The sequence below is a fragment of the Podarcis raffonei genome, chromosome 16, assembly GCF_027172205.1.
Source record: "Podarcis raffonei isolate rPodRaf1 chromosome 16, rPodRaf1.pri, whole genome shotgun sequence".
Taxonomy (NCBI): Eukaryota; Metazoa; Chordata; class Lepidosauria; order Squamata; family Lacertidae; genus Podarcis; species Podarcis raffonei.
The window spans coordinates 29,818,767-29,845,149 of record NC_070617.1 but is presented as its reverse complement, the minus strand read 5'-3'; the positions used below and the strand labels follow the sequence as shown (position 1 = coordinate 29,845,149).

Sequence of the window (26,383 nt, the reverse complement as noted above, 5' to 3'; positions counted from 1 at the left end):
CAGTGGTGCCTCGCAAGATGAAATTAATTCGTTCCGCAAGTTTTTTCTTCTTGCGAGTTTTTCGTCTTGCGAAGCACGGTTTCCCATAGGAATGCATTGAAAATCAATCAATGCATTCCTATGGAGACCGTCCGGGGACAGAGGGGAAGCGCCGCGCACCTTCCCCTCTGTCCCCGGACCTGTTTAAAGCAAGGGAAGGGGCAGCAGGGAGAATCGCTTCTCCCCGTTGCCGCCCCTTGGTTCAAAAGGGGTCCGCGCGCCTTCCCCTCTGTCCCTGGAGATTGCGGGGCTGGCAACGGGGAGAAGCGATCTTCTCCCCGCCGCCCCTTGCTTCAAAAGAGGTCCGGGGACAGCGGGGAAGACGCGCTGCGCTTCCCCGCTATCCCCGGAGCTTGCGGGGCAAGCTTCGTTTTGCGAAGCAAGCCCATAGGGAAATGCGTCTTGCGAAGCGGCTAAGAAAACGAAAAACTCCTTCGTCTAGCGAGTTTTTCGTCTTCCGAGGCGTTCGTCTTGCGGGGTACCACTGTATCTTGTGAGCATCTGATGAAGCTGAACGTTAAGAGTATTCAGGGTAGACGAAAGAAAGTGCTTCTTCGCACAGTGTGGAGTTAAACTGTGACACTCGCTCCCTAAGAAGGCAGTGATGGCCACTGACTTGAAAGGCTTTAAAAGAGGACCGGACAAATTGATGGAGGAGAAAGGCTGTCAGCTGCTATGAATCACGATGGCTGTGTTTTACCTCCACTGCTAGGGGCAGTAATGCTTCTGAATCCCAGTTGCAAGAAACCACAGGAGGGGACTCCTTGTCAGGCACCAGGTTCCTCACCACTGATTTTAAGGCTGCCTGTTGTTGTTCTTCTGCAGCTGTGGGACCTAGTATGGCCTGTGGCCAGAGCTTCCCCATAAAGAAACACAAGGTATTTTTTATGTATTTGGTTTTGTTTTCTGTGAGACGTAATTCCCACTGAGGTGGTAAACCTGTATTTTCAGCCTGTAATAATAATAACAATTATTATTATTATTATTATTATTATTATTATTATTATTATTATTGTTATTATTGTTATTATTGTTATTATTATTAATACCCCGCCCATCTGGCTGGGTTTCCCCAACCACTCTGGGCAGCTTCCAACAGAATATTAAAATACAATACAGTGGTACCTCGGGTTACATACGCTTCAGGTTACAGACTCCGCTAACCCAGAAATAGTGCTCCAGGTTAAGAACTTTGCTTCAGGATGAGAACAGAAATTGTGCTCCGGCAGTGCAGCAACAGCAGGAGGCCCCATTAGCTAAAGTGGTGCTTCAGGTTAAGAACAGTTTCAGGTTAAGTACGGACCTCTGGAACGAATTAAGTACTTAACCTGAGGTACCACTGTAGTCTATTAAACATTAAAAGCTTCCCTAAACAAGGCTGCCTTCAGATGTCTTCTAAAAGTCTGGTAATTGTTTTTCTTTTGACATCTGGTGGGAGGGCTTTCCACAGGGCGGGTGCTACTACCGAGAAGGCCCTCTGCCTGATTCCCTGTAACTTAGCTTCTTGCAGTGAGGGAACCGCTAGAAGGCTCTCGGAGCTGGACCTCAGTGTCCGGGCAGAATGATGGGGGTGGAGACGCTCCTTCAGGTATACTGGACCTAGGCCGTTTAGGTCTTTAAAGGTCAGCACCAACACTTTGAATTGTGCTTGGAAACATACTGGGAGGTGCAAGTTGGCCATGGCTGAATGCTCCTCCATACAGACCCCACCCCCCACTCCCAATGGAGAAAATAGTACATTGGTGACAAGAAGTATTCAAATTGCTGAGCCTTATTCCTGATGTGCTAGCTTTGTCTGCACAGGTTTCTTTTGTTCTTTTGGTATGGAAAATGTTCTGTCAGAGTGAGCCCCCAAGTACAGTCTGAAGTGATACATCCTAGGTGCAAAGTTTAGCACCTTAGTGCAATCTGAGCTGAAGGGTGCAAGGTGGCGCTGCAACAACAATATGCCATGTTTAGTTTAAACTGAGAATTATTTCCAGCTCCGTGACAGCAGCTGAATCAGTTGCCGTGTTCTCACAGTCACAACTCAGCTCAATAAGCTCAAATAAGCCCCTTTGTGGCAGTAACAAACAATCCAGGAATCCCTCTAATTAACCACTGTTTCATGATTATGAACTGCAACGCTGTCCATGATCAAACAGGATAAGTGTTACTTTAGCAGGGGGCTTCTTAGTAAATTTTGCATGCGCTGCAGCCAGCCTGTGATAGGTTCTGAATTCCTGTTGTCTGCCTGGTTTTTCTCCTCCAATGGAAGTTGTGGGGGCTTTAATAGCTGATGGGTATTCTGGAAGGAGCAGGGGAAAAATATGCGCCTTTTCTATGATGTGTTAATCCAGCACCCGCCAACCTGGCGCCCTTTTGGACTACAACTCCCATCAGCCCCAGCAAGCTGAAGTTGTACTCTGAAACATCTGGAGGGGGCCAGGTTGGCAAATGCAGTGTTAATAATAATAATATGCTTATAACTCTTTCTGCAATGTAGCCTGGGGATGACTAAACCTTCCCCAAGTGCATCAGAGAGTTATTTTCATGCCTTCCTTCCCACTCACTCTCATACTTGTTTTTCTGTTATGCTTTTCCCATTGTCATCTCCTGCAGATGGGAGTGTGTAGTGCTGCCGCTGTCCATTTAGGGGAGAAACATTATTAATTGACCTTTGCAACATCCTCCCCGGCTTCCACAGAGTTGTTCCAAGGGATAATGTCATATCCCTTACCTGGATTGTTGGGCTTTGATACCAGCACTATGGTTACAGTTCAAGAGAAATCAACACTGTGGTGTGTCTTGTGATTTCTCTGTTTTTCTTGCCCAGCTGCAGAACATGCACAGCTCAGTAGATCTGGCTGACTTGGACTTTTGGCTTGGCCCCTTTAGCTACTGTGTTTAGATAACTTGCAGGTGGGCATGCTTTGGCTTAAGTCACTGGTGGCAGTTGGGAATGGATCCGTGGATTTCATTAAAGCAGGCATAGCTAACATTGTGTCCTGTGGATGTTGTTGGACTCCAACTCCCATCATCCCTGACCATTGGATGCTCTAATGCAGGCATAGGCAAACTTGGCCCTCCAGATGTTTTGGGACTACAACTCCCATCATCCCTAGCTAACAGGACCAGTGGTCAGGGATGATGGGAATTGTAGTCCCAAAACATCTGGAGGGCCGCGTTTGCCTGTGCCTGCTCTAATGGGACTGATGGGAGTTGTGATGCAGCACAGCTTGCCTTTAGGGGCCCTGTAAATCTTCTGTTTCTCCTACAATTTGCACACTGCTGTGAGCCAACTCCACTCCAACTGGGTTTGGAATGGGCATTTCCTCGTATGGCTTTAATTTGTTGTTTTTGTTGGTGGTGGCGGCGGCCACATCCATCTGTCTTGAGAGACAAAGAAGTGCGCCTCCGGGGTGAAGTCAAACCACTGTGTTAGCAGCACTGAAGTGACCTCTTTGGAGTGCAAGGCTGGGCAGTGTGTCTGGAGGTCCTGGGCTGCCCAGACAACAATGCTCCCCTCTTGGTCTCGCTGATGTGGACCGAAGAAAAGCAGAGCAATACATTTGGCACCAGATTGGCTGCAGGAGTTGACAGAAGGAGGTGCACGAGACACCATCCATCTTAGGGACGCCACTCCAGATTAGTGTAAGGGTTTGCTCCTTAGCCTTTTCTTCTCTTGGAAGATATCCCGCAAGTCAGTGAAGGATTGCTGGTCTATTAACTCTTCGTTCTCGTTACAGTGGTACCTCGGGTTAAGTACTTAATTCGTTCCGGAGGTCTGTACTTAACCTGAAACTGTTCTTAACCTGAAGCACCACTTTAGCTAATGGGGCCTCCTGCTGCTGCCACGCCGCCGGAGCCCGATTTCTGTTCTCATCCTGAAGCAAAGTTGTTAACCTGAAGCACTATTTCTGGGTTACGGAGTCTGTAACCTAAAGCATATGTAACCTGAAGCGTATGTAACCCAAGGTACCACTGTATTGGGGAATGGCGGTCTTTGAAAAATCTGTTTTGTTTTCCATGCCACCCAGAGAACTGCTGTTGTGATGTGTTGTATCACTGGAGAATGTTCTTCCACAGAACAGGGGCAGCCACACTAAAAGCCCTGCTCTAAGTTGCTGCAGAGCGGGCTTCTGAGATATAGAAATCTCCAGCAGATCATAGGGCTCTATTAAGGGATAAGGCCATCTCTCAAGTAACCTGGTCCTGAGCTGTACAGGGTTTTGTATTTTGGTACCAACCCATTGAACTTGGCTTGGTAGCTGATTGACATTTAGAACTTGCACCTTGAGCTATACTGGCATCTAGTGCTGATGAATACGGACAGGTGCATATTTTTGGTGACGTATTCTTTATTTTTATCCTGCCCCTCTTCCAAGGAGCATAGGCCGGAACACTTGGTCCTTCCTCTTCCCCTTTTCATCATCACAACAAACAACTGTGTAAGGTAGTTTTGGCTGTAAAGTAGACGTCGGCCCAAGAACATCATGGCCGAGTGGGGATTTGAACTTGGGTCTCCCTGAATCTAGTCTGCTACTCCAACCACAATGGTGCACTGGCTTAAACATGAGAATAGGTGGGTGATACGTTGCTTGGGGAATGGCTATAGTTCAGTAGTAAGAGAATCTGCATGCAGAAGGTTCCAGGTTCCATCCCTGGCATGTCCAGGCAGGGCAGGGAGAGAGACCCCTTGCCTCAATCCCTGGAGAGCTTCTGCCAATCAGTGTAGACAGTGCTTAACCAGTTGGACTAATGGTATGACTCTGTATAAGGCTCAGTTGATAAGAGAATGGTGCTGATAATGCCAAGGTTGCAGGTTCGATCCCTGTTTGGGATAGCTCCATATTCCTTCATTGCAGAGGGTTGGACTAGATGATCCTCGGGGTCCCTTCCAACTCTACAATTCTATTACTCTAACTTCCCATGTTTCTGTGCCTTGAGGGAAGGGCTGCAGCTCAGTGGTAGAGCATCTGCTTTTCACACAAAAGGTCTCAGATTCAATGCATGGCAGTGGCATCTCCAGGGCAAGAACTGCCAGCTGAAATCCTAGGAGCTGCTGCCAGTCGGTGTAGACAATACTGAGCTAGGTGGCTCAGTAGTCTGACTTGATATCAGGCAACTTCCTGTGTTGGTTTGTTATTACGCAGTTCTGTGGGTTAAACCACAGAGCCTAGGACTTGCCGATCAGGTCGGCGGTTTGAATCCCTATGATGGGGTGAGCTCCTGTTGCTCGGTCCCTGCTCCTGCCAACCTAGCAGTTTGAAAGCACATCAAAGTGCAAGTAGATAATTAGGTACCACTCTGGCGGAAAGGTAAACGGCGTTTCCGTTCGCTGCTCTGGTTTGCCAGAAGCGGCTTAGTCATGCTGGCCACATAACCCGGAAGCTGTACGCCGGCTCCCTCGGCCAATAAAGCGAGATGAGCGCAGCAACCCCAGAGTCAACCATGACTGGACCTAATGGTCAGGTGTACCTTTACCTTTTACCTGAAAGGCAGGAGATGAGACTTCTGTGCCGGCTGCAGCTTCCAAGCTGCCTTCAAGGGGAGCCCCTTACCCTCCTTTAGCGGTTATGCATGGGCTGCACCCTTCTCTGTGTGGCGTGCCCGGTGGAAGGAAGAGACCTCCTTTTCTCTCAGTGCCTGGCGCAGCCTTTTGATGTCGTTGGCTACAAATCCTTTTAATGCAGCATGGCACCCTACGTGCGTGACAAATGGCCGTGTGAGAATTTGTCGGCTGGCTCATCCATCACACGCTTGTCCGTGGCAGAAGGGCAATCAATTTCAGCCGTTCGGCTTGTTTCATCTTTGGTCTGCCCTGGTGCCCCACTAACCTACACAGTCAAAGAGCTCCTGCTTTTGTGTGATGGCGGCAGCCGGGAGGGGCGGGAGAGGCTGCCCTCCTCAGTCCTGGGAGGGGTGAGCCGTGTCAGCTGGCAGACGGGAAGAGAGAGAGAGCTCAGTGCCTAGGCTTGCTCCTAATTGCCGGAAAGGAGGCTGCCTTGCCAAAAGTCTCTTGGCTGGAGTGTGTTTTTTGGGGGGGGATAAAAGGCAGCACCCATACCCCAAGCATCAGCCGTATGACGTGCCGTGATGTTGATTTCCATTTTATCTAAATAATTGGTGCGGCAAACCCATTCAGAATGAATTTTTAAAAAGAAAAAACGCATGTCAAACTGGGTCTGTGCACATTAATTTAAATTCTGCGTCATGATAACCCAGATTCTGCAACATGAAGCGGTGCTGCCAGCTTCATGCATGATTGGCTTGCCTTCCATTTCCTGGAAAAAGACGGAAATGATCACTGGACAGCATTGTTTCACTAATATTCTTACGCACTTCCTGGACCGTCAGGCTTTGTAAACCTTTGCATTTATTTGGCTGGCTTCCACGGGCCACAATGCCCCTGTAGTTTTACCGGCAGCTGTATTATCCATGCTGCTAACAACAAATTACGTTGCATTTTTTTTTTTACAGATGGCTCCGAGTCACAGGATCGTGTGGGAGTAGCATGAGTCCATATGGACCGCGCTGTTTCAAGGAAGTTCTTGTCTGAATCATCGCTGTTTACTGCAAGAACCTCTTTGCAATCTTTTCATTACTTTTATGAGCTTGGAACAATCTGTTGATTATATCCTGGCTCCCAGAGCTTTAGAATCGTTTGGGTTCAACATGACCTAGTTGCTTTCTGTTCCTTTTCCCCTGTTGGGAGCCGGAAAGCAGGAACACTGAGCAAGCTCCTCCTCCTTCATCCTCCACTCTGACTATATTCAAGTTAATCCCTTCAAGATCTCCAGGCAGGACTTCATTCTGGTTTGAATATCATTTGTACTTTACAGTATTCCATGCCTTTTGATCAAAAAATTCCAATAACAAACAAACAAACACCTTCCCGGCAACCCTTATTCCTTATGGCAAAGCCTAGGGAGTCCTTCACTTTCAGGACAACTCTTGATCCTAGAGTTCACTGGTGTTAATGCCAGAGATCACCATGAATCTTCTTCGCTTGTCTCTAGGCTAACTTCTTTCACCAGAGCCAGTGTGCTGTAGTGGTTAAGAGCGGTGGACTCGTAATCTGGTGAACCAGGTTTGCTTCCCCTCTCCTCCACACGCAGCTGCTGGGTGACCTTGGGCCAGTCACACTTCTCTGAAGTCTCTCAGCCCCACTCACCTCACAGAGTGTTTGTTGTGGGGGAGGAAGGGAACGAAGATTGTTAGCCGCTTTGAGACTCCTTCGGGTTGTGATAAAGCGGGATATCAAATCCAAACTACTACTCTTCTTCTTCTTCTTCTTCTTCTTCTTCTTCTTCTTCTTCTTCTTCACCTTCACCCAGAGCCCCTTTGACCCAAGGAAGAGTCTCAATATTTTATTCTCCCTCACAGACTACCAAGGTTGCAGTGGTGAGACTCTGACCTCTGTCACATTAGGAACGTAGGAACCAGTCTCAGATTACTGGTCCATCCACCTTACTATTGTCTACACTGGCTGGCAGCAGCCCTCCTAGATTTCAAATGGGGTTTCTCTCCCAGCCCTATGTGGAGATGCCAGGGATTGAATCTGGGACCTTCTGCATGCAAAGCAGATGCTCTCCTACTGAGCTAGGACCTTTCTCATTGAATGCCACCATTGCAAATTAATGGGACCTAATTTACTGGCTGACACAATAGGGTACAGTATTTGGGGGGACCCAGAGAAATCCCCCAAGAGACAACCTCTCTAGGCCATGCTGAAAGAAGGATTCTATGAGCAAGCTCATCGCCAGCTGATAGAATACAGTTCTTCAAATGCCAAAGCTTGAATCTGAGTGCGCTGTTAATAGTTACATTTCAAAGGAACTATTCCTATGTTCAATGCAATTATCACCTAGCTGTGATAATGCACTGCCTTTAAAATCCCTGGCCAGCTACCTGCTACCTCTGTTAGGGAGTGATACTAGTAGACCTTCACCCTGAGAACCCATCCCTAAATAATTATCTAATAATAAATAAATAAAAATATTATTTACATCCGGTTGGGTTGCCCCAGCCACTCTGGGCAGCTTCCAACACATATAAAGAAATAATAAAACATTAAACATTAGAAAGTTCCCTATACAGGGTTGCCTTCAGGTGTCTCCTAAAATTTGCATAGCTATTTATCTCCTTGACATCTGATGGGAGGGCGTTCCACAGGGAGGGTGCCAGTTCTGAGAAGGCCCTTTGCCTGGTTCCCTTAGCTTCACTTCTCGCAGTGAGGGAACCACCAGAAGACCCTTGGAGCTGGCCCTCAATATCTGTGGGACTTTGTGCTTTGGAGTGGTGGATCGCATATAAAGCACTTTTATACCACTTTTAACTGTCAAGGTTTCACCCCAAAGAATACTGGGATCTGTAGTTTATTATGGGTGATGGGAATGATCAATCTGTGAGGGGGTCTTCTAACAGCTCTCAGCACCCTGCAGGTCTTGGGATTGTTTTTGGGGAAAGCCTTTGGGGCAGTGGTAGATTTTAGATAGGCAGATTTTTGATGCCGAGCCTTTGACACGTGTTTTGCAGTGTTCTAGCAAAGACGTCCAGTATGCCTGTCTGTGTTTCATCAAAGTAAAGTGGGTGTCCTTGCAGCACCCTGTTTTCAACCCATACCTGGGAAGCTGCCTTGCACAGAATCAGACCATTGGTCCATCTAGCTTACTATTTATGTCAGGGATGAGAAACATATGGCCCTTCAGTTGTTGGACTCCACCTGCTATGAGCTATGAAGCCAGCATGGCCAATAGTCAAGATTGATGGGAGCTGTGGTCCAGCAACATCTGGAGGAAGACTGGCTCCCAACACCTGGATTACATGAAGAGCCCATCCATCAGTTACTGAATCTCATTTGCAAAACCAAGAGTCCATGGGTTTTCTCCCACTTAGTTCTACTGAACATAGACACTTTGAGATGACTTAGTTATATCCATTAGTTTCAATGGAGTAAGATAGGCATTGGATCCAGCGCTTATGTTTTTCTAAGCCCCCAAAATGATATCGGTGGTTATTTTAGTGGTCAAATTAATAAGACTAATTGCAGTAATAACTAGCGCACTCTATAACCTTCCAGCGGAAATCCTTTTTGGAGTTGTCACTTTCAATCAGCTTGGCTGGCTCTCATACGAATGCCTTTGCTGCGAGGGTTGCCCTGCTCTGCTTTTCGTGCAAAGTCCTTTTAATTTGGGCCGCAGCAAGCTGGAAATGCAAGTTTCACTCTGGGGGTTCTTTCATTTATCTTCGGCTAGCGATTAAGACTCTGCTTTGGTTTTATTGGCAATCTGAAACCCCAAAAAAAGAAACGAAAAAGGAAGGAAAAGTGGAGTGATGCTGGAGGAGTTATGATAATCTCCCCTGAAAGAAATGAAGAAGTAAAATAAAAAACTATTTTCTAAGATTGTTGTGTGAAGTAGTGATGGGCAACCAAATGTGGCCCTCCAGGACTTTTCCTGGCCCTTGGGACTCTCACAAGCTGCATCCCTCACCAGCCTTTCTCCATGTCCTCCTTGAGTACTTTTGCCTGTCTTGGAATGTGTCCTTGACCTAAGATAATGCTTCTTGCTTGCCTGGATGGGAAAGTGTATGCATGTGTGTGTGTAGCATCCTCTGGATGAATGAATTTTGGAACGCAGCCTACCGTGCAAAGGTGAGAGTCACTTCTTTTGCCTCTGGCCTCACCCATCAATGGAATGTGGCCCCCTGATGATCCCTCAAGCGAGAGAATGTGGCGCTCTGGCCGAAACGCATTCCCCATTTGTTACATAAGATGTTAATGGAATTAAAAGAGAAAGAAGGTTAAAATAGTGTTCTTGTACTGTCAGATATTGGAACTGGGTGTATTCCATCTTGTATGGACCGCTTACATTCAGTTTTTACTGATATGCTAGCCTTAATCATTTAGAGTGCAAAGGGGAAGGTTGGAGATGCATGCTTCCTAATGGTTTGGTGCTTTTGTCTTGGTCTGGTGTGTTTATATCCATTGAAGAAGTGTCCTCATTGCGCAGTCTAAAAATAAAGACCATGAAATCAAGATCATTTTAACTGGGCACCTAAAGGACATCTGATTTGATGCCAACTGAACTGTTAAAGGAAGGAAGGAGGTTCCATAGCAGAGGTGCCACCACTGAAAAGGCTCTTTGTAGCAGCCCTATACCTGTCCTCCAGAAATTGGGAAGTACCTAGAAAGGTCCTCTAGTATTGCACTTAATAACAGAGTAATAGGACCAAGCTAGATGTGAATGTCCTACATTCCATTTAGCATAGGAACATATGGAACTGTCTTCTACCAAGTCAGGCCATTGGTCCAACAAGTTCACTGTTGCCCACGTTGCCTGAGACCAGGCCTCCAAGGTTTCGGGCAGGGAGTCTTTCGCAGCCCTATCTGGAAATGTCAGTGGTTGAACCTGGAACCTTCTGCTGACAAAGCAGCTGTTCTTCCACTGAGCCATGACCCTTCCCAAACATAGGAGTGCTGCTTTTTACCAGCGTTCAAAATTAGCCAGGCGCTGAGCACATTTTGCGACTGGCAGCCAGCCTTTTGTGAATGGATGGAGCCACGCTTGGAGCTTGGCATCTCCACCTGCCTGGCTGCAGTCAGCTGGTCTGCCAGGCACAGTGGCAGCAAAAGATGCACCCTTTTTTTTTACTGCCGCACTGCTGGGTGAATCAGGTGTTTGGCAGGGTAGAGCAGTAGCAAAAGACACATATTTTGCTGCTGCGCTACGCTGCAGACACCCTGGTAGCGGGGCAGCAAAAGAAAGAAAGAAAAAGATGCCTCAACATTTTGTTTTGGCACCCACAACCTTTGTCCCAGGAGCCACGTGGCTCTTAGTATTCCTATCCCAGTTTCTAACACTGCTTTTTACGGAGTCAGCCTGTTGGTCCATCTAGCTCAGCACTGTCTCCACTGACTGGCAATGAATCTTTAGGGGGTTTAGAGAACTTTCTCAGCTCTCTGGCGGCAGCTTGGGATTGAACCTGAGACCTCCTGCATGCAAAGCAAATGCCATGCCACTGACCAACAGCATGCATTTTTAAAGTGATAATACATACATACATTTTGTTGTTGTTGTTTAGTCGTTTAGTCGTGTCCGACTCTTCGAGACCCCCTGGACCAGAGCATGCCAGGCACTCCTGCCTTCTACTGCCTCCCGCAGTTTGGTCAGACTCATGCTGGTAGCTTCGACAACACTGTCCAGCCATCTCGTCCTCTGTCGTCCCCTTCTCCTTGTGCCCTCCATCTTTCCCAACATCAGGGTCTTTTCCAGGGAGTCTTCTCTTCTCATAAGGTGGCCAAGGTATTGGAGCCTCAGCTTCACGATCTGTCCTTCCAGTGAGCCCTCAGGGCTGATTTCCTTCAGAATGGATCGGTTTGATCTTCTTGCAGTCCATGGGACTCTCAAGAGTCTCCTCCAGCACCATAATTCAAAAGCATCAATTCTTCGGCGATCAGCCTTTTTTATGGTCCAGCTCTCACTTCCATACATCACTACTGGGAAAACCATAGCTTTTACTATACGGACCTTGCATACATACATACATACATACATACATACATACATCATTTTATTCCCCCCCCCTTTTATGAAGATTACACACTCTGAGACCCCACAGCTAATTCTCCCCTGGCCTCCTCACTGGCCCAAGTAGGACTAATTCAGCCAGCCAACCCTGGAGACTGTCTAATGCTTATTGAATGGATTTCCCCCAAATTGATTTTTGAACTTTGAATTTTATTGTTGTTCATGCTTTTATACTGTATTTTATGCCGCTTCTATGTTGTATAACAATTAAGTGTTTACAATTTGTTGTTAGCTGCCCTGTGCCTGGTTTTCTGAGCCGGGAAGGGCGGGGTAGAAATAAAAAATTATTTATTTATATTTATTTATGCCGCCTTTCCATAGCTAAAACTGCTCAAGGTAGCTTACAGCAGGAAACAAATTACATAGTTAACAAATATAACTGTAATAGTCAAAAACAATAAATAAAACACTCAAAAAAGTACACAGCCAAATCAAACAATTTCCACATAAATCATAGCAAGATTTAAAAATAAGGATACAAAAAATTATCGGTAACAGCAACAGTCCCCCTTGCATCAACCTTCCCTAAACAGTACTCTAACCCAAGACCACCACACATTCCTCACCATGACCATGCAAGATTTTTTCTTTTAAAAAGCATTTTCTTTGAAGAAAGTGCAGTCCCTTTTTATTATTATTCTTTATTCTTTATTAAATTTCTATACTAATTCTCTGTCTGAGGACCTCATGGCGGTTTGCAACATAAAAACTCAAAAATACATATCAAAATAAAAAACAGTAACGGTAACACACACCCAACACGACTTTGTTTGGGTTTGCTCTTTTAAGAGGGGCACAATTGGGTTTTGTTCATAAATCAAATATCTCCCATAATGTTAACCTAATAGGTGTTGAGGACCTCATTTTCATTGGTTTCCTGGTGTAATTTGCCTCTCTTGAGGTCTCAGTGCAGTTTTGCGCCCCACCCTACCCCCCAATTCAGTGTTAGAGACTCAGATATATAAATTGGGTGTCAAATGGCATCTTAATTCTAGGCTGTGGTCGCAGCAGCGGAATGTCTGTTCGCCAGGGTGACCCTCGGGGTCCTTTCCCATGCTACGAATCTATGATCTCAACTCCCAATGTTTGATTGTAGTTTACTCTTACAACAGTTCACTCGTCTCAGTATGCAAGAAAGAGAAACACAGTAGAAATGGAAATGGTATCAACTATGAACTAAGGCAGAGGTTTTTAAACTGTGGCTGCCAACCTGGTGCCCAGAAATCTCCATGTGGTTGCAGTTGGACCCAACTGCAAAATGTACCTGGCGTGTTTTGAATTTCGAACACTTGCCCCCATTGCTATTTTCATTGGTGGTGGTGGTGGGGTGCTGTTGGTGCCAACTGCAACTTTAATCTTGAACCCAAGTAAAAGGTGCATCGCAGCTATGCTGGGTGCAGAAAATAAAAAAATTCCCTTACAGAGGCCTGATGTGGATTTGGAGAGGGCTGCTTCCGGTTTACTTTAAAGAAACTAATTAATAAATAAATAAGTCATGTAATTGTGTGGATGGTGTCATGTCCAGGATGCCCGTTCAATTCAGCAGCACATCTTGGGCGTATGGTTTTCGCTCTGTATCTGTGTGGTGGCGAGAGCATCTGCGCTGCGCTCTGAGTCACTTAATGCCATGGTTACTTTCTTCGCTTCTCTTTGGGGTCAGTGCCAGGGACGATGATTAACCGCTATGTTTGTTTACCCCCTGCAGAAGCTGGAGGCCAAATCTCTCATCAAACTGAACTTTGCTAAAAACAGCAATGGTGAGTCGGCACTCTTGAGTCTTTTGAAAGCTTCCCCCCTCCCCCTTCTATTTAAAGGAGCTGGAAATGTGAATAGATGCCGCACAGAATGCAGAGTGACACAGACCATTGCCCAGATGGGTTATGCAATCTGAAGTTGACTCTCTCTCTCTCTCTCTCTCTCTCTCTCTCTCTCTCTCTCTCTTGCATAGGCCCTATTTGCTTATGCACTTTAAACAGTCATGACTTCCCGCAAAGAATCCTGGGAGGTGTAGTTTGTCCAATGTGCTGAGAGTTGTTAGGAGTCCCTCCTATTCCCCCCACAGAACGGCTGCAGTTCCCAGAATTCCCTGGGGATAGGGATTGATTCTTAGACCACTCCAAGAACTGCAAAAGAACTTGGATTGATATGTGAATGTATTTCTGCTTTGTGGTTGCAGCTATTGCACTTGAAAAGGCCATAATTTTTTGGAATGCTGTGTGATGAGCCAGTGCAGTGTAGTGGTTAGAGAGGACCAGAGAGACCTGAGTTCAGATCTCCACTTACCCATGAAAGCCAGTAACTCTCAGCTTCACAGGGTTGTTCTGAGGAAGAAAGGAATGGAAGAGCAACCGTTGAATTTGTTAGCCATCAGCCACTTCTGCTGGAAGGTGTTCTTATATATCCAAATCTATGTATCTATATCTACATATCTGTCAGGCTTTGGGGAATCTGATCCCTCCCACGGTGGCAGCCAAGAAGCAAATAAACAAGAAGAGTTCTTACCAAGTACTTTATTCAGTGGGATGCAGGTGGCGCTGTGGGTTAAACCACAGAGCCTAGGGCTTGCCGATCAGAAGGTCGGCGGTTCGAATCCCCACGACGGGGTGAGCTCCTGTTGCTTGGTCCCTGCTCCTGCCAACCTAGCAGTTCGAAAGTACGTCAGAGTGCAAGTAGATAAATAGGTACCGCTCCGGCGGAAAGGTAAACGGTGTTTCCGTGCACTGCTCTGGTTCGCCAGAAGCGGCTTAGTCATGCTGGCCATATGACCCGGAAGCATGACCTAATGGCCAGGGGTTCCTTTACCTTTACCTTATTCAGTATTCACACAGAGAGACAAAGAAATGCAGTCTCTCTTAGATAATGACATTGCTCTGGTTAAGTCCCACCCCTCTCTGTCTTTCCTACGTCATCCCTCTGCTGGCTGATCTGAGCTTTCTGCCTCTGAGCTTTCTGTTCTACTGCTCTCAGTGCCTGCCTGGTCCTGGGAGAGGGGGGATCAGGAATGCTTTCCAAAGACGCTGAAGCTGTCAGCTGTCTCTCCCCTGGTGCTGCTTCTTCCTGCTGTTCCTCTCCCAATATTTCCCAGCTTCTCCCCTCTGCAGCCTCTGAACTATGGCCTTCTGCAAACCACTGTTGTAAATTTATCCTCCTGTTCTCAGGAAGGTTCAAGAGGGACACCATTCCTCCTCAGTCCAGCCCCTGACAATATCTGTATCTAGCTACAAACACACATATATAATTCTGTATATTCTTCAGAAAGTTGCTTGTAGCATCTGCTGCACATTGCACAATGCATGTAATAATTGCCGCTCGTTTCTGAACCCTCTTCCTTCTCCAAATCAGGTAAATACCACTGCCCGGTTCTCTTCACCGTGTTCACCAATAATTCTCACATAGTGGCTATCAAGACAACTGGGAACGTGTTTGCTTATGAGGTGAGTTCTCTACTGAACCAGGTTATGAAGTTACTCTGTTAGAAAATATTGGTGTCTGGATCCTTGGTTTGTTTGTATATTTAATCATGCTTTCTTATAAAATATTGCAAGGCAGTATACAACCTTCTGTGGAGCCTGCTGAAGCAGGTTGCATCTCACATGCTTTTACACAGAGCCAGCTGCAGAGCAGGTGTGAGGAACCTCGGGCCCTCTAGCTGTTGCTGAGCTACAACTCCCATCAGCCCCAGCAAGCTTGGCCAAAGGCTAGGGATGATGGGAATTGTAGTTCAGCAGCATCTGGAGGGCCAAAGGTTCCTCACACCTGCTCTACAGCTGGCTCCACATAAAAGGGGTATTCCCAGCAGCAGACCGTTCTGCTGCCCCAGAAGCATCTCATGGGGGGAGGACCCCAAAAAGGCCCTGGGATATGAGTCTAGGGGCTACAGAGGGGTGGGGAAGTTGGGCAGTACCAACTTGCTGAACTACACTGGGAGGCAGACAAAGGGTGGCTTAAAAACAAACAAGCCACTTTTGAATGATAAATGTTAATTGAATATTACCCTTAAATCCTTTCTGCTCGGTTATAATTTTTGAATCGTGCTCTGGTTCTGCCGTGCTTTCGTATGTACCTGTTCCTTATTCAAAACCACGATAAGCTATAAATGACAAGCACTTGTACTTCTGCTTGCAGCTGCCCTTTTTCCTGTCGGGAGCTTTTGGGTGCTGAGATTTCTGCTCCTTTGACGCGAATTCTTGCTATGCAGTCACCTCCTGACCCCTTTTGTTTAAATGCTCTGTGTTGATTCTGAAAACGGAACAGGGCACATTCCAGAGCACAATGGAGGCAAAGAATGCCCAGGCTTAAAAAATACCCAGCAGCATCACCTAGCAATATTCCAGCCACGACTCGGAATGGTGTGTTGCTCCTTCGTCATGCTGAACCTTGATGTCAGAGCACTTCTCCTTGATATCACCCGATCATTAATGCACTTTGCTGTCCAAAGCATTTCTCAATCCCGATTCATGCAGTCAAGAAAACCTCGCCCAAAATCCAGGTCATTGGTTCTCGGTGGTTCAGATGGTGCCAACACCCAGGGTGTAAAACCATCCCTATTAGGTGGGGCAGTTGTCCACCCAGCTGGAGTCAGGAGATCTCAAGGTGTGCTCTGGGTGTCCCCAAGATCCCAAAGAGAAAATCTAAAGTACCATGCTCTGCTTCCGGGGCCTCAGGTGAAAGAAGCCAGATTACACTGTAGCAGATCTGGCTAAAGATGTCCAGAACACTGGTTTAGAACCAAGGCCTAACCCAAATAAGCTCACTGAAAGGAAAAGGCAAGTAACAATTAAAAATAGCAGTATAGAATGAAACCTGTTTACAAAACTGGAAGAAATAGGAAAGGGAAATGCAACCAGGTATGATCAACATACACTGCTGGCCTCACACTCAACACATGGACATAGAATCATATAATTTTTTCAGTTGGAAAGGGACCCCCAAAGGCCATCTAGTCCAACCCCTTGCAGTGCTGAGGAATCCCTGACAGATGGCTATCCAACCTCTGTTTGGAAACCTCCAATGAAGGAGAGTCCAACACATTCCAATGTAGTCCACTCCACTGTGGAACAGCTCTTACTGGCAGAAAGCTATGTTTCATCGGAATTGCCTTTCTTTTAATTTGAATCCATGGGTTCGGGTGCTAACCCCTGGAGTGGCAGAAAACGAGCACACTTCATCTTTCATGTGGTAGCCCTTCATCTGCAAAAGGGCGCCTACCCTTGAGTAGCCCAGGATGTACAGGCTCTGCACGCGATCTGTCTATCATGCTGAGTGCTTCCTGGGCGCCTCTTTGCAGCATGCAGCTCATTGCGTGGAAGTTGGGGGCAGAACTTGTGTCACATGCAATGACAGAGGCAGGGGAAACTTTTGTGTCACTGCTCCCCATCTCTGTGTTGGCCCTTCCCTTTATGTGGCTAACGTGCGACTAGGAATTTGAGTTGTACAGTGGAACCCCGGTTGTCGAACGCCTCCATAGACAAACGTTTCAGCTATCGAACGCCGAAAACCCAGGTCCTACTCCAGTTTTCGAACGATTTTCGGAAGCCAAACATGTTATGTAGCTTCCATTTTGAGTTTCCCTATTGTATTGAGGTTTCCGTGTTGAGTTTTCAGGTTCTGAACGTTTCAAAAGTCAAATGGTCTTCTGGAATGGATTATGTTCGAAAACCGAGGTTCCACTGTAATCCGCTTAAGGTTCATGAGTTTTTGAGTCCTACAAAAATATTGTTAAAACCTGGCAGTTGGGTCTGCGCCTACAGCGTTCTTAATGCTTGTGGTTACAGTATTCTTAGTGCAGTAGTGCTCCTGAATCCCAGTTGATAGAAAACAGAGGATGGGAGAGTGCTTCTGTGCTCAGGTCCTGCTTGTTGGGTTCCCAGAGGCATCTGCTTGGCCACTGTGAGAACAGGATGCTGGACTTGGTGAACCACTGGCCTGATCCAGCAGAACTGCTCTTATAGCTAGGCTACAGCTCCTACAATCCCTGTCCATTGAATGGCCTTGCTGGCTGAAGCTGATGGGAGTTAAGAGTCCAACAATATCCACAGGGCCACAGGTTCCCTGCTGTTGCCTTATAGGATTGTAAAAGGTAAAATATTGCATTGAGCTTTTGGGACATCTTTTCTGACTTCATATGTCTTTTTCTCTGTCTCACTTTTTAAGGCAGTTGAACAGCTGAACATAAAAACGAAAACCTACAAAGATCTCTTAAGTGACGAGCCCTTTACTCGGCAAGATATTATCACGCTACAGGTAAGATACTATTATCACTGTTTTAATTAATTAAGGATGTTTAATTAAGGGATGTAGGGGGTATTAGGGGAGGGGGATATCATCATCCTTTGGGGTAGTTTGCCCGCCTTTGGTCGCCACCCTGCACTCAGCTCTCACCTGTGGCTCCAAGAAGTTGTCACCTGCTACACCCAAGGAATGATTTTGACTGGCCAGCTAAACCAGGTGAGGGTAGTCGATGGGTCTCAAACCCTCAGTGAGACTTCCCCTGCATGGGAAGGCAGGCTCTGACAGATTGAGCAGACAGGACCAATAGTGGGTCCAGCCGTCCAGAAGGCAGTTTCTGCATGTGCGGTAGAGTGAAATGAGGAGCAGATGGGGCCCCTCCACCTGGGAAAGTACCCCATCTAGGAAAAGGAAAGCTCTGATCCTACACCTCCGCTGTCTTGCTGGATATCTTCGGGAGAAGAAAAGGCTAAGGAGTAAACCCTACGCAAATCCAGAGTGGGCGCCCTAATATGTTGGGATAGCACCTTGTATTCCTCCATCTGGCAACACCTGCAGCCAAGCATATTGCTCTGCTTTCCTTTGGTCCAGATCAGCAAGGCTGAGAGTGCGGCGGTCTTGTCCTCTGGACAGCCCGACCCCCATACACACTGCCCAGACTTGCACCCTGCAGAGGTCACTTTGGTGCTGCCAGCACAGCGGTTTGTCTTTCGAGACAGATGGATGCCAACCTGCTAAGGTTGGCCTAATGGATTTGTTATTATGTATTTTAATTATGTACTGATGTTAATAGTTCTAAACTGCTTGGAAGCAGATTTGGCAAAAAAGTCGTATATAAATTAATTCATCAACAACAATTAGCTAACTAACTGCCTAGGCAAGCTAGACGCAAAATCTGAGTTTGAGGCACATTCCGTCAAGGCAAAAGCACTCAAAGAGGGTGTGAAGCAAGGCCTGTGAAGAGTGTGGTTGGGGAGGGGTTGTGGCCTGGGGAGAGTTTCAAGGGCCACATAAAGAGTCGTGGGGGGCCACATACGGGCTCTGGGGTTGAGGTCCATCATTCCTGATCTTCTACATCTCTTATCAAAAACTGTGGAAGTAATAAAACATGATTTGGAAAAGAGCAAGCTGCAGAATAATCTTTTGCATGCAGCTTCTATGCCCGTCTGTGTTCTGTGCAATGAAAATCCATTTTCTTCAGCTGCCGCCCAGCTCTTAAAGGAGAAAACAAAGGGAAATAATTTACAAGCGTGCAGAAAGGGGAAAGAAAGGAAGCCAGTGGGCTGCCGGTTGGGTGCCGGCCCGCACTGCTTGACTTCGAAAATGTCTTTTGGTTTTACTGCCAGCCGTAAAACTAAAGATTTATTCACCAGTGAAAGCAAACAATTTCAGGGATGAATGAAAGACATAATTATGTTATTTAATGAGAGGCAGAGCAGTTGGCGCTCTCTGGTGAGTTAGTGGTGATGGAATATTGGATGGTTTCTTATCTAAAGTCACAATGCTGCATTCATCTTGACTTTCCCCATTTGCATTCATATCGGCAGACAGTTCTCCCAGCGTTGCTTTGGGACTTGAGGCCACACTCTGTCCTCCTTACTACCCTGTTAAGATATATGCCTCTAGAAAATCATCAAATCATGTTGGAACCCCCCCCCCCACTTGACTTCAAGTTTCGTCACACTCAAATAGAGCACCCTAGCATGAAGAGTTTCATTTAAAGCTGTTGCTGGAGAAAATGCAACCCCCCCCCCCGCAATGGCATAAATATGATTGGATTATCAGCTTCCTGGCTTGACGTTTCAAGATGGCTTGGCCTTCACATATTTTTGCATTGTGTTTCCTTTTTTTTTTTAGGATCCAACCAATTTGGACAAATTTAATGTCTCCGGCTTTTTCCATGTGAAGAACAACTTGAAAGTGACCGATCCAGGTAAGAACAGTTGTCAGGAGGCCTGGAGGCCACGAAAGAAGCAAAGCAGAACAGCCAGTGGAAAGCAGACTGAGCCATTGTCACATCAAAATGCGATGGGACAGCCCAATGGGACTACTTGTCACTTGTCCTGAAAGTGCAGTGCTGGCGGCCAGTGAGCTAACAGGCCCAGTTCCAGCTGTTAATACAGTGGTACCTTGGTTCTCGAACTTAATCCGTTCCTGGAGTCCGTTTGACTCTCGAAACTGATCGAATACCAAGGCGCAGCTTCCGATTGGCTGCAGGAGGTTCCTGCAGTCAATCGGAAGCTGTGTTGGACGTTTGGCTTCCGCAAAACGGAGCACTTATTCCGGGTTTGCGGCATTTGGGAGCTGATTTGTTTGGGAGCCAAGCCATTCGAGTACAGTGGTACCTCAGGTTAAGTACTTAATTCGTTCCGGAGATCCATTCTTAACCTGAAACTGTTCTTAACCTGAAGCACCACTTTAGCTAATGGGGCCTCCTGCTGCCGCCATGCCACTGGAGCACGATTTCTGTTCTCATCCTGAAGCAAAGTTCTTAACCTGAAGCACTATTTCTGGGTTAGCGGAGTCTGTAACCTGAAGTGTATGTAACCTGAAGCGTATGTAACCCGAGGTACCACTGGACCGGGGTACCACTATACTGGTGTACAAAGCCACAAGAATCTTCACACCCAAGTGTCTTAAAAAACCCACTCCACTTTCCCCAAGATCAACCCCCTCGGGCCCTACAATCTGCAGGGCCTGTTGATGGCGCCTCCCGGTTGCAGGGAGAGGTAACTCATGACAGGGCTTCCTTGGTAACGTTGAATTATTATTTAAATTTCTTACCCATCCTTCACCATCAGATTCCAGAGAAGGTCACAACAATTTGAAGTTCAGTTTTGAAAATAGTTGAAACCAATTACTGTCAGAGGAGTAGGGTGAATCCTCAAAACACATACCTCAGGTGTCTAAGGCCAGGGTAACAGAATGGCATCTCTAGTGAGCTGGGCTTTCTTGCTTCCTTATTAACTTTTGGGAGCTATTTAATGAGGCAGACAGAGCCACCTCACCAGGGAGGCCATTCCGTTACCCTGGCCTTAAGGCACCTGCTGTGGGTGCCAGAGATTGTCAGATACGAAACACCAGCAAAACCACGAATGCCAAGAGGCCGTTTTCTTGTTAATGTTGTTTTGCAGATGATGAAAAAGCAAGGTCAGACCCGTCCTACTACCTGAAAAATGCAAATGTCGAGACCCGGGAGACGCTGTCGGAACTTTACAAAGAATTCAAAGGGGATGAAGTTTTGGCGGCAACAATGAGGGGTCCAGAGAAGAAGAAAGTCGATAAGCTGAATGCGGTGAGTTGCGTTTGCTGATTTGTAAAGGGCCACTTCTGAATGGCTAGCGGGAAGGCATTGGTATAAAAGAGAGAGGCTGGATGCATCAGCATCAGGGAAGCAGCCTGGCTAATCAGCCGCAGATTCACTTCTCCCCAATAGCCGTTGATTGGCTGGGACCTTGGCCTCTGTGTTGGTAGTTGTGCCATCAAACTGTACATTATGCAAGACACCAGGCTCTTGTCAGAAGCTGTGGCTTCCCCTCCCTTCCCTGCGTCCTCCAGCCCTGCTTCTTGAGGGCGCTGAGAGTTGTTAGGAGGCCCCACGTTCCCCTCAGGGAACTACAGTTCCCAGAGTTTCCTGGGAAGAGTGCTTGTTAAACTACTCTAGCAACTGTAGTTATAGGTGTGGAATAGGAACCTCTTAACAGCACCCTTGACAAACTACAGTTCCCAAGATTCTTTGCTATGACTGCTCAGAGTTTTATGATGCAGTGCAGATGTGGCCTTATTGCTCTGATGGGTATGCTTTAAGGCAAAAGTGAGGAGCCTGTGGCGCATCATCACTACCATTGGCCGTGCTCTCTAGGGCTGATGGGAGTTGAGATCCAACAGCACCTTGTGGGCCCAGACTTCCCATCCCTGTTTTAAGTAAATGAGCACTGACCCAACCTTCATTCCTAACACTTGGCAACTACTTAAAACCCATAAATTAAGGCATGTATCCTGAGGTTTCATAACCTTTCTCCTAGTGATGTGAGGTGAGAATATTCTCTGCTAGAAAATTCTTCAGAGAATATTCTCCACAAACTGTAAATTCTCTGTCGTCTACACAGCTGCTTTAAATGTACACACCTCATTAATTGAGCATATTCCTTCAGAATATTCTCCGAAAGGTTATTCTCGAGAATTTAACATAGGCATAGGCAAACTGCGGCCCTCCAAATGTTTGGGACTACAGTTCCCATCATCCCTGACCACTGGTCCTGTTAGCTAGGGATGATGGGAATTGTAGTCCCAAACATCTGGAGGGCCGGAGTTTGCCTATGCCTGATTTAACATCACTATTCCTCCCATGCGCAAGAGTGATTCAAAGGGCTGCATTAGACAGTCATGAGAATTGCCTGTAAAAATAATTAGAATTTCAGCTCAGTTACACAACTGCAACTCAAAAGACATCTGGAGGATCCAACGGCTCCTGGTTTACGGTGGGAAGTGTTGTGGCGCAGGATTGCCGTATGTCATTGCTTCACAGTGATGGGGTCCTGGTTTTTCTGTCGGTCTGGAATGCGGATTCTGTGGCTTGATGGTGCATCCGAGTGTTGCTGATTATATTATTGCGGCCTGAAAAGAAATAGTGCCAGTCAGCAGTACATCTTGTGTAGGATCACACACATTGGGCTGTGTCCAATGGGATGTCACCTTCCTCTCCTCTCCCCTGCACCCCCCAAAAAAGTCTGCTCTGGACGGTCTCCCAACCCTCTGGAGCAGATTTTGAGGGTATGCAGGAAAGAAAAGTGGGGGGGGGGGGAGAGTTTTGTTGCACAACCCGAAGTGTGTTGCATAAGCAACGCTGTATATAATAACCCAAAGATGCAAGTACAGGCAGCGGCCGTTTTAAGCCTGTCCGATATGCGTGCGACTGCACAGACAAGCATCACGCCAAACCTGGAAGTGACCTGAAAACATCACAAAAAGGGGCCCCGCTGATGTGCACGGGGGTCCAGAAGGTAACCCCTGTGCAAATCGGTCGCTGCCTGTAGTAGATTTGCACGAACCATCTGACACTGCAACATCCCCAACTTAGCAGAAATGGGTTTGGAGGGGCACAGTGTGGATTTTAAATGATGGAATGACGCCTTTCCCCAATAGCGAAATTAATTCTCCAAAATAAATAACAAAAACAGACAGACCCCAGTGTAACACTCAAAACGGAAGTGTGGCACTCAAATTGGAAGTGTAGCACTCAAAACGGAGCACGTTTGGCTTCCGAAAAAGGTTCACAAACCAGAACACTTGCTTCCGGGTTTGCAGTGTTTGGGTTCCAAGTTGTTTGAGTACCAAGGCATTTGAGAACCAAGGTACCACTGTATATGCTAAACATTTGCCATTTTTAAATTATTATTCTGTGTGGGCAGGTGGGAAGATTTTGTATCACCGCACATGTGATGGTTAGTTGTCTTTGTTTTGAAAAGGAAGGCCAGACAGAAGCATCTTGAATTACGTAATTTTGTTTGTTTTCAACAGGCTCACTATTCCACAGGCAGAGTGAGTGCCTCGTTCACATCCACCGCCATGGCACCTGAAACGATGCACGAAGCAGGTAGCATCATGCAGGGGTGTGGGGCTTGTCCTTTTCTCTCTCTCACCCCTTTCCCATTGTGGCAAGGTAGCGGGCGAGGGGGCAGGGAGGCATCCCTCTACACAACCTGCACCTCTTGTAAAAAAAACCCTACAAGCAGCTGCAAATGAAGGCACAACGTTAGTGCCAAAGCAAATCACATGCTTTGCATGTAGAAAATCCCAGGTTCGGTTGCCACTTTAAAAAGAATATCACCAGGCAGAAGGTACATTGTAGGGCTGCCCCTTCCTCTTCTAAAAGTTCCTCAGATGACCTAGAAACCGAGACTTATGAGGAAAGGTTGAAGGAGCTGGGTATGTTTAGCTTGGAAAAGAGGAAGAAGAAGAAGAAGAAGAAGAAGAAGAAGAAGAAGAAGAAGAGGAGGAGGAGTTTGGATTTGATATCCCGCTTTATCACTACCCTAAGGTGTCTCAAAGCGGCTAACAATCTCCTTTCCCTTCCTCCCCCACAACAAACATTCTGTGAGGTGAGTGGGGCTGAGAGACTTCAGAGAAGTGTGACTGGCCCAAGGTCACCCATTAGCTGCATGTGGAGGAGCGGGGAATCGAACCCAGTTCACCAGATTACGAGACTACTGCTCTTAACCACTACACCACACTGGCTCAGGAGAGTGAGAGGGAGATATGATAGCTATCTTCAAATATCTCAAGGGCTGTCACATGGAAAAGAGAACAAGCTTGTTTTCACCTGCCCTGGAGGGTAGGACTTGAACCAATGGCTTCAAGTTCCTAGGAAGGAGATTCTGACTGGACTTCAGGAAGAACATTCTGACAGTAAGAGCTGTTCGACAGTGGAATGGTCCCCCTTGGGGGGCTGTGGACTCTGCTTCCTTGGAGGTTTCTAAGCAGAGGCTGGATGGCCATCTGTCACAGATGCTTTAGTTGAGATTGCTGCATTGCAGGGGTTGGGATGGATGACCCTTGGGGTCCCTTCCAGCTCCACAATTCTATGATTCTATGACCTACACTTTTTTTTTTAATGTGTTACTGCCTGGGGGAAAAGTTTCATAGGTCATTGGGGAGATGATAAAAGGACGAGTTGTTCTGAAAACACTGTTAAGCCTGCCGTTTAGTATGCATGGCAAGCTGCGGCTTAATTCCCTTAATTTTAGCCAGCGACAATGACGTTTCGCGTGGAAGGTTATCTGACCCTTCTGAGCTCAAGTCACATTGCTTGGCCTCCAGAAGCACAGGGGAGCAGGACTAATTTCAAGTGACCTTTGAAAGGTGGAGGGTGAAGATGTTCCCTGTAGCAGGTTGTGTCTTACTCATTGTTATCGTCACCGATGACTGAGACACATTTAACAAGTGCTAATAATTTCACCCTTTGCTTCATCGAACAGCTGCCATTGATGACGACACGGTGCGATACCAGTACTTGAAGAAGAAGAAGGGCTACGTGCGACTTCACACCAACAAAGGGGATCTCAACCTGGAATTGCACTGCGACATGGTACGTGGCTGTTTGATTATGCCATCACAAATGCTATTATTACACTGTCACAGACTGGTAAAAATGACTAATAATAAAATGGGCCGTGCCATTGCTTTTCATTGCTGCGTTATCAAGGTTTTGCATTTGTGAATGAACAGAGAAGGATATCAGACTTACAGCAGTGTTTGCCAAACTTGGATCTCCCATCTGTGGTTTGTTTTGTTTCTGTTTGTTTTTTGGACTACAACTCCCATCATCCATAGCTAGCAAGACCCATAGTCAGGGATGATGGGAATTGTAGCCTGTAAGCCGCTGGAGACCCAAGTTTGGGAAACACTGATCTACAGCATAAGTGGGGAACTTTCGGCCTGTGAGACAAATTTAACCATTGAGGACGTTACTCCCAAACCTCACCCACCTGCCCTACGTCATATGTGGTGTCATAAGAACATGAGAAAAGCCTGCTGGATCAGGCCAGAGGCTCATCCAGTGTTGGGCGGGCAGAGAGACATGCCTGCCAGTGCACAATTGAGAGCCTTAAAGTGCACTCCCAACTGTGAATTGGCAAGGGAAAGCAGGCTGAGACTCTGCTGCCCATCAGCTGGTAGGCATTAAGAGACAAAGCCTCAGCAGTTTTAAGACATTGCTCTGAGATCTTTGTAAGTCTTCCAGAACTTTAGAGCACTCAGTCACCTGGCATCATTCCAACACCACCCACCTGTTAAATTTGGCCCGCAAGGCAGATCTGACTTGCCAAGGGGAAAAGGTTCCCCTCTCTGATCTATAGGGTTTGCTATCCAAATTACCATATGTTAATGGCAATTAGGGACGCGGGTGGAGCTGTGGGTTAAACCACAGAGCCTCTTGGGCTTGCCGATCAGAAGGTCGGCGGTTTGAATCCCTGCGACTGGGTGAGCTCCCATTGCTCGGTCCCTGCTCCTGACCACCTAGCAGTTCGAAAGCACATCAAAATGCAAGTAGATAAATGGGTACTGCTCCGGCGGGAAGGTAAACGGCGTTTCCGTGCGCTGCTCTGGTTCGCCAGAAGCGGCTTAGTCATGCTGGCCACATGACCCGGAAGCTGTACGCCAGCTCCCTCGGCCAGTAAAGCAAGATGAGCACCGCAACCCCAGAGTCGGCCACGACTGGACCGAATGGTCAGGGGTCCCTTTACCTTAATGGCAATTCATGCTAATAGGTAACTTTTTCAGGCTGCATGGTGGGATTTTATTATATAGGCTACAAGTGCAGGCCTTTTTTGACAGCTTCCTGAAGTTTGCTTGGAAATTTGGAATGATTACGTACCGTTGGAGATATACTTGTGTGTACAGTATTTGTATATTTATATATATATACAGTGTGTGTATTTCCCTGTCTGTCTGTCTGTCTGTCTGTCTCTCTCTCTCTCTCTCACACACACACACAAATATATATATATATAGAGAGAGAGAGGTTTTCTTGCAGGGGTGTTAAT

At 46.8% G+C, this 26,383-nt stretch overlaps 1 protein-coding gene across 1 annotated transcript in view; it reads left to right on the top strand.

The window, feature by feature from the left end:
- PPIL2 (peptidylprolyl isomerase like 2) overlaps positions 1-26,383 on the top strand; it is a 74,636-nt gene that overhangs the window by 10,405 nt on the left and 37,848 nt on the right. Inside the window, exons 6-12 of the mRNA XM_053369277.1 lie at positions 13,318-13,369; positions 14,955-15,046; positions 17,766-17,855; positions 19,698-19,773; positions 20,975-21,135; positions 23,361-23,436; positions 24,818-24,927. Coding sequence (XP_053225252.1) covers positions 13,318-13,369; positions 14,955-15,046; positions 17,766-17,855; positions 19,698-19,773; positions 20,975-21,135; positions 23,361-23,436; positions 24,818-24,927 — 657 coding nt within the window. The remainder of the gene's footprint in view (positions 1-13,317; positions 13,370-14,954; positions 15,047-17,765; positions 17,856-19,697; positions 19,774-20,974; positions 21,136-23,360; positions 23,437-24,817; positions 24,928-26,383) is intronic.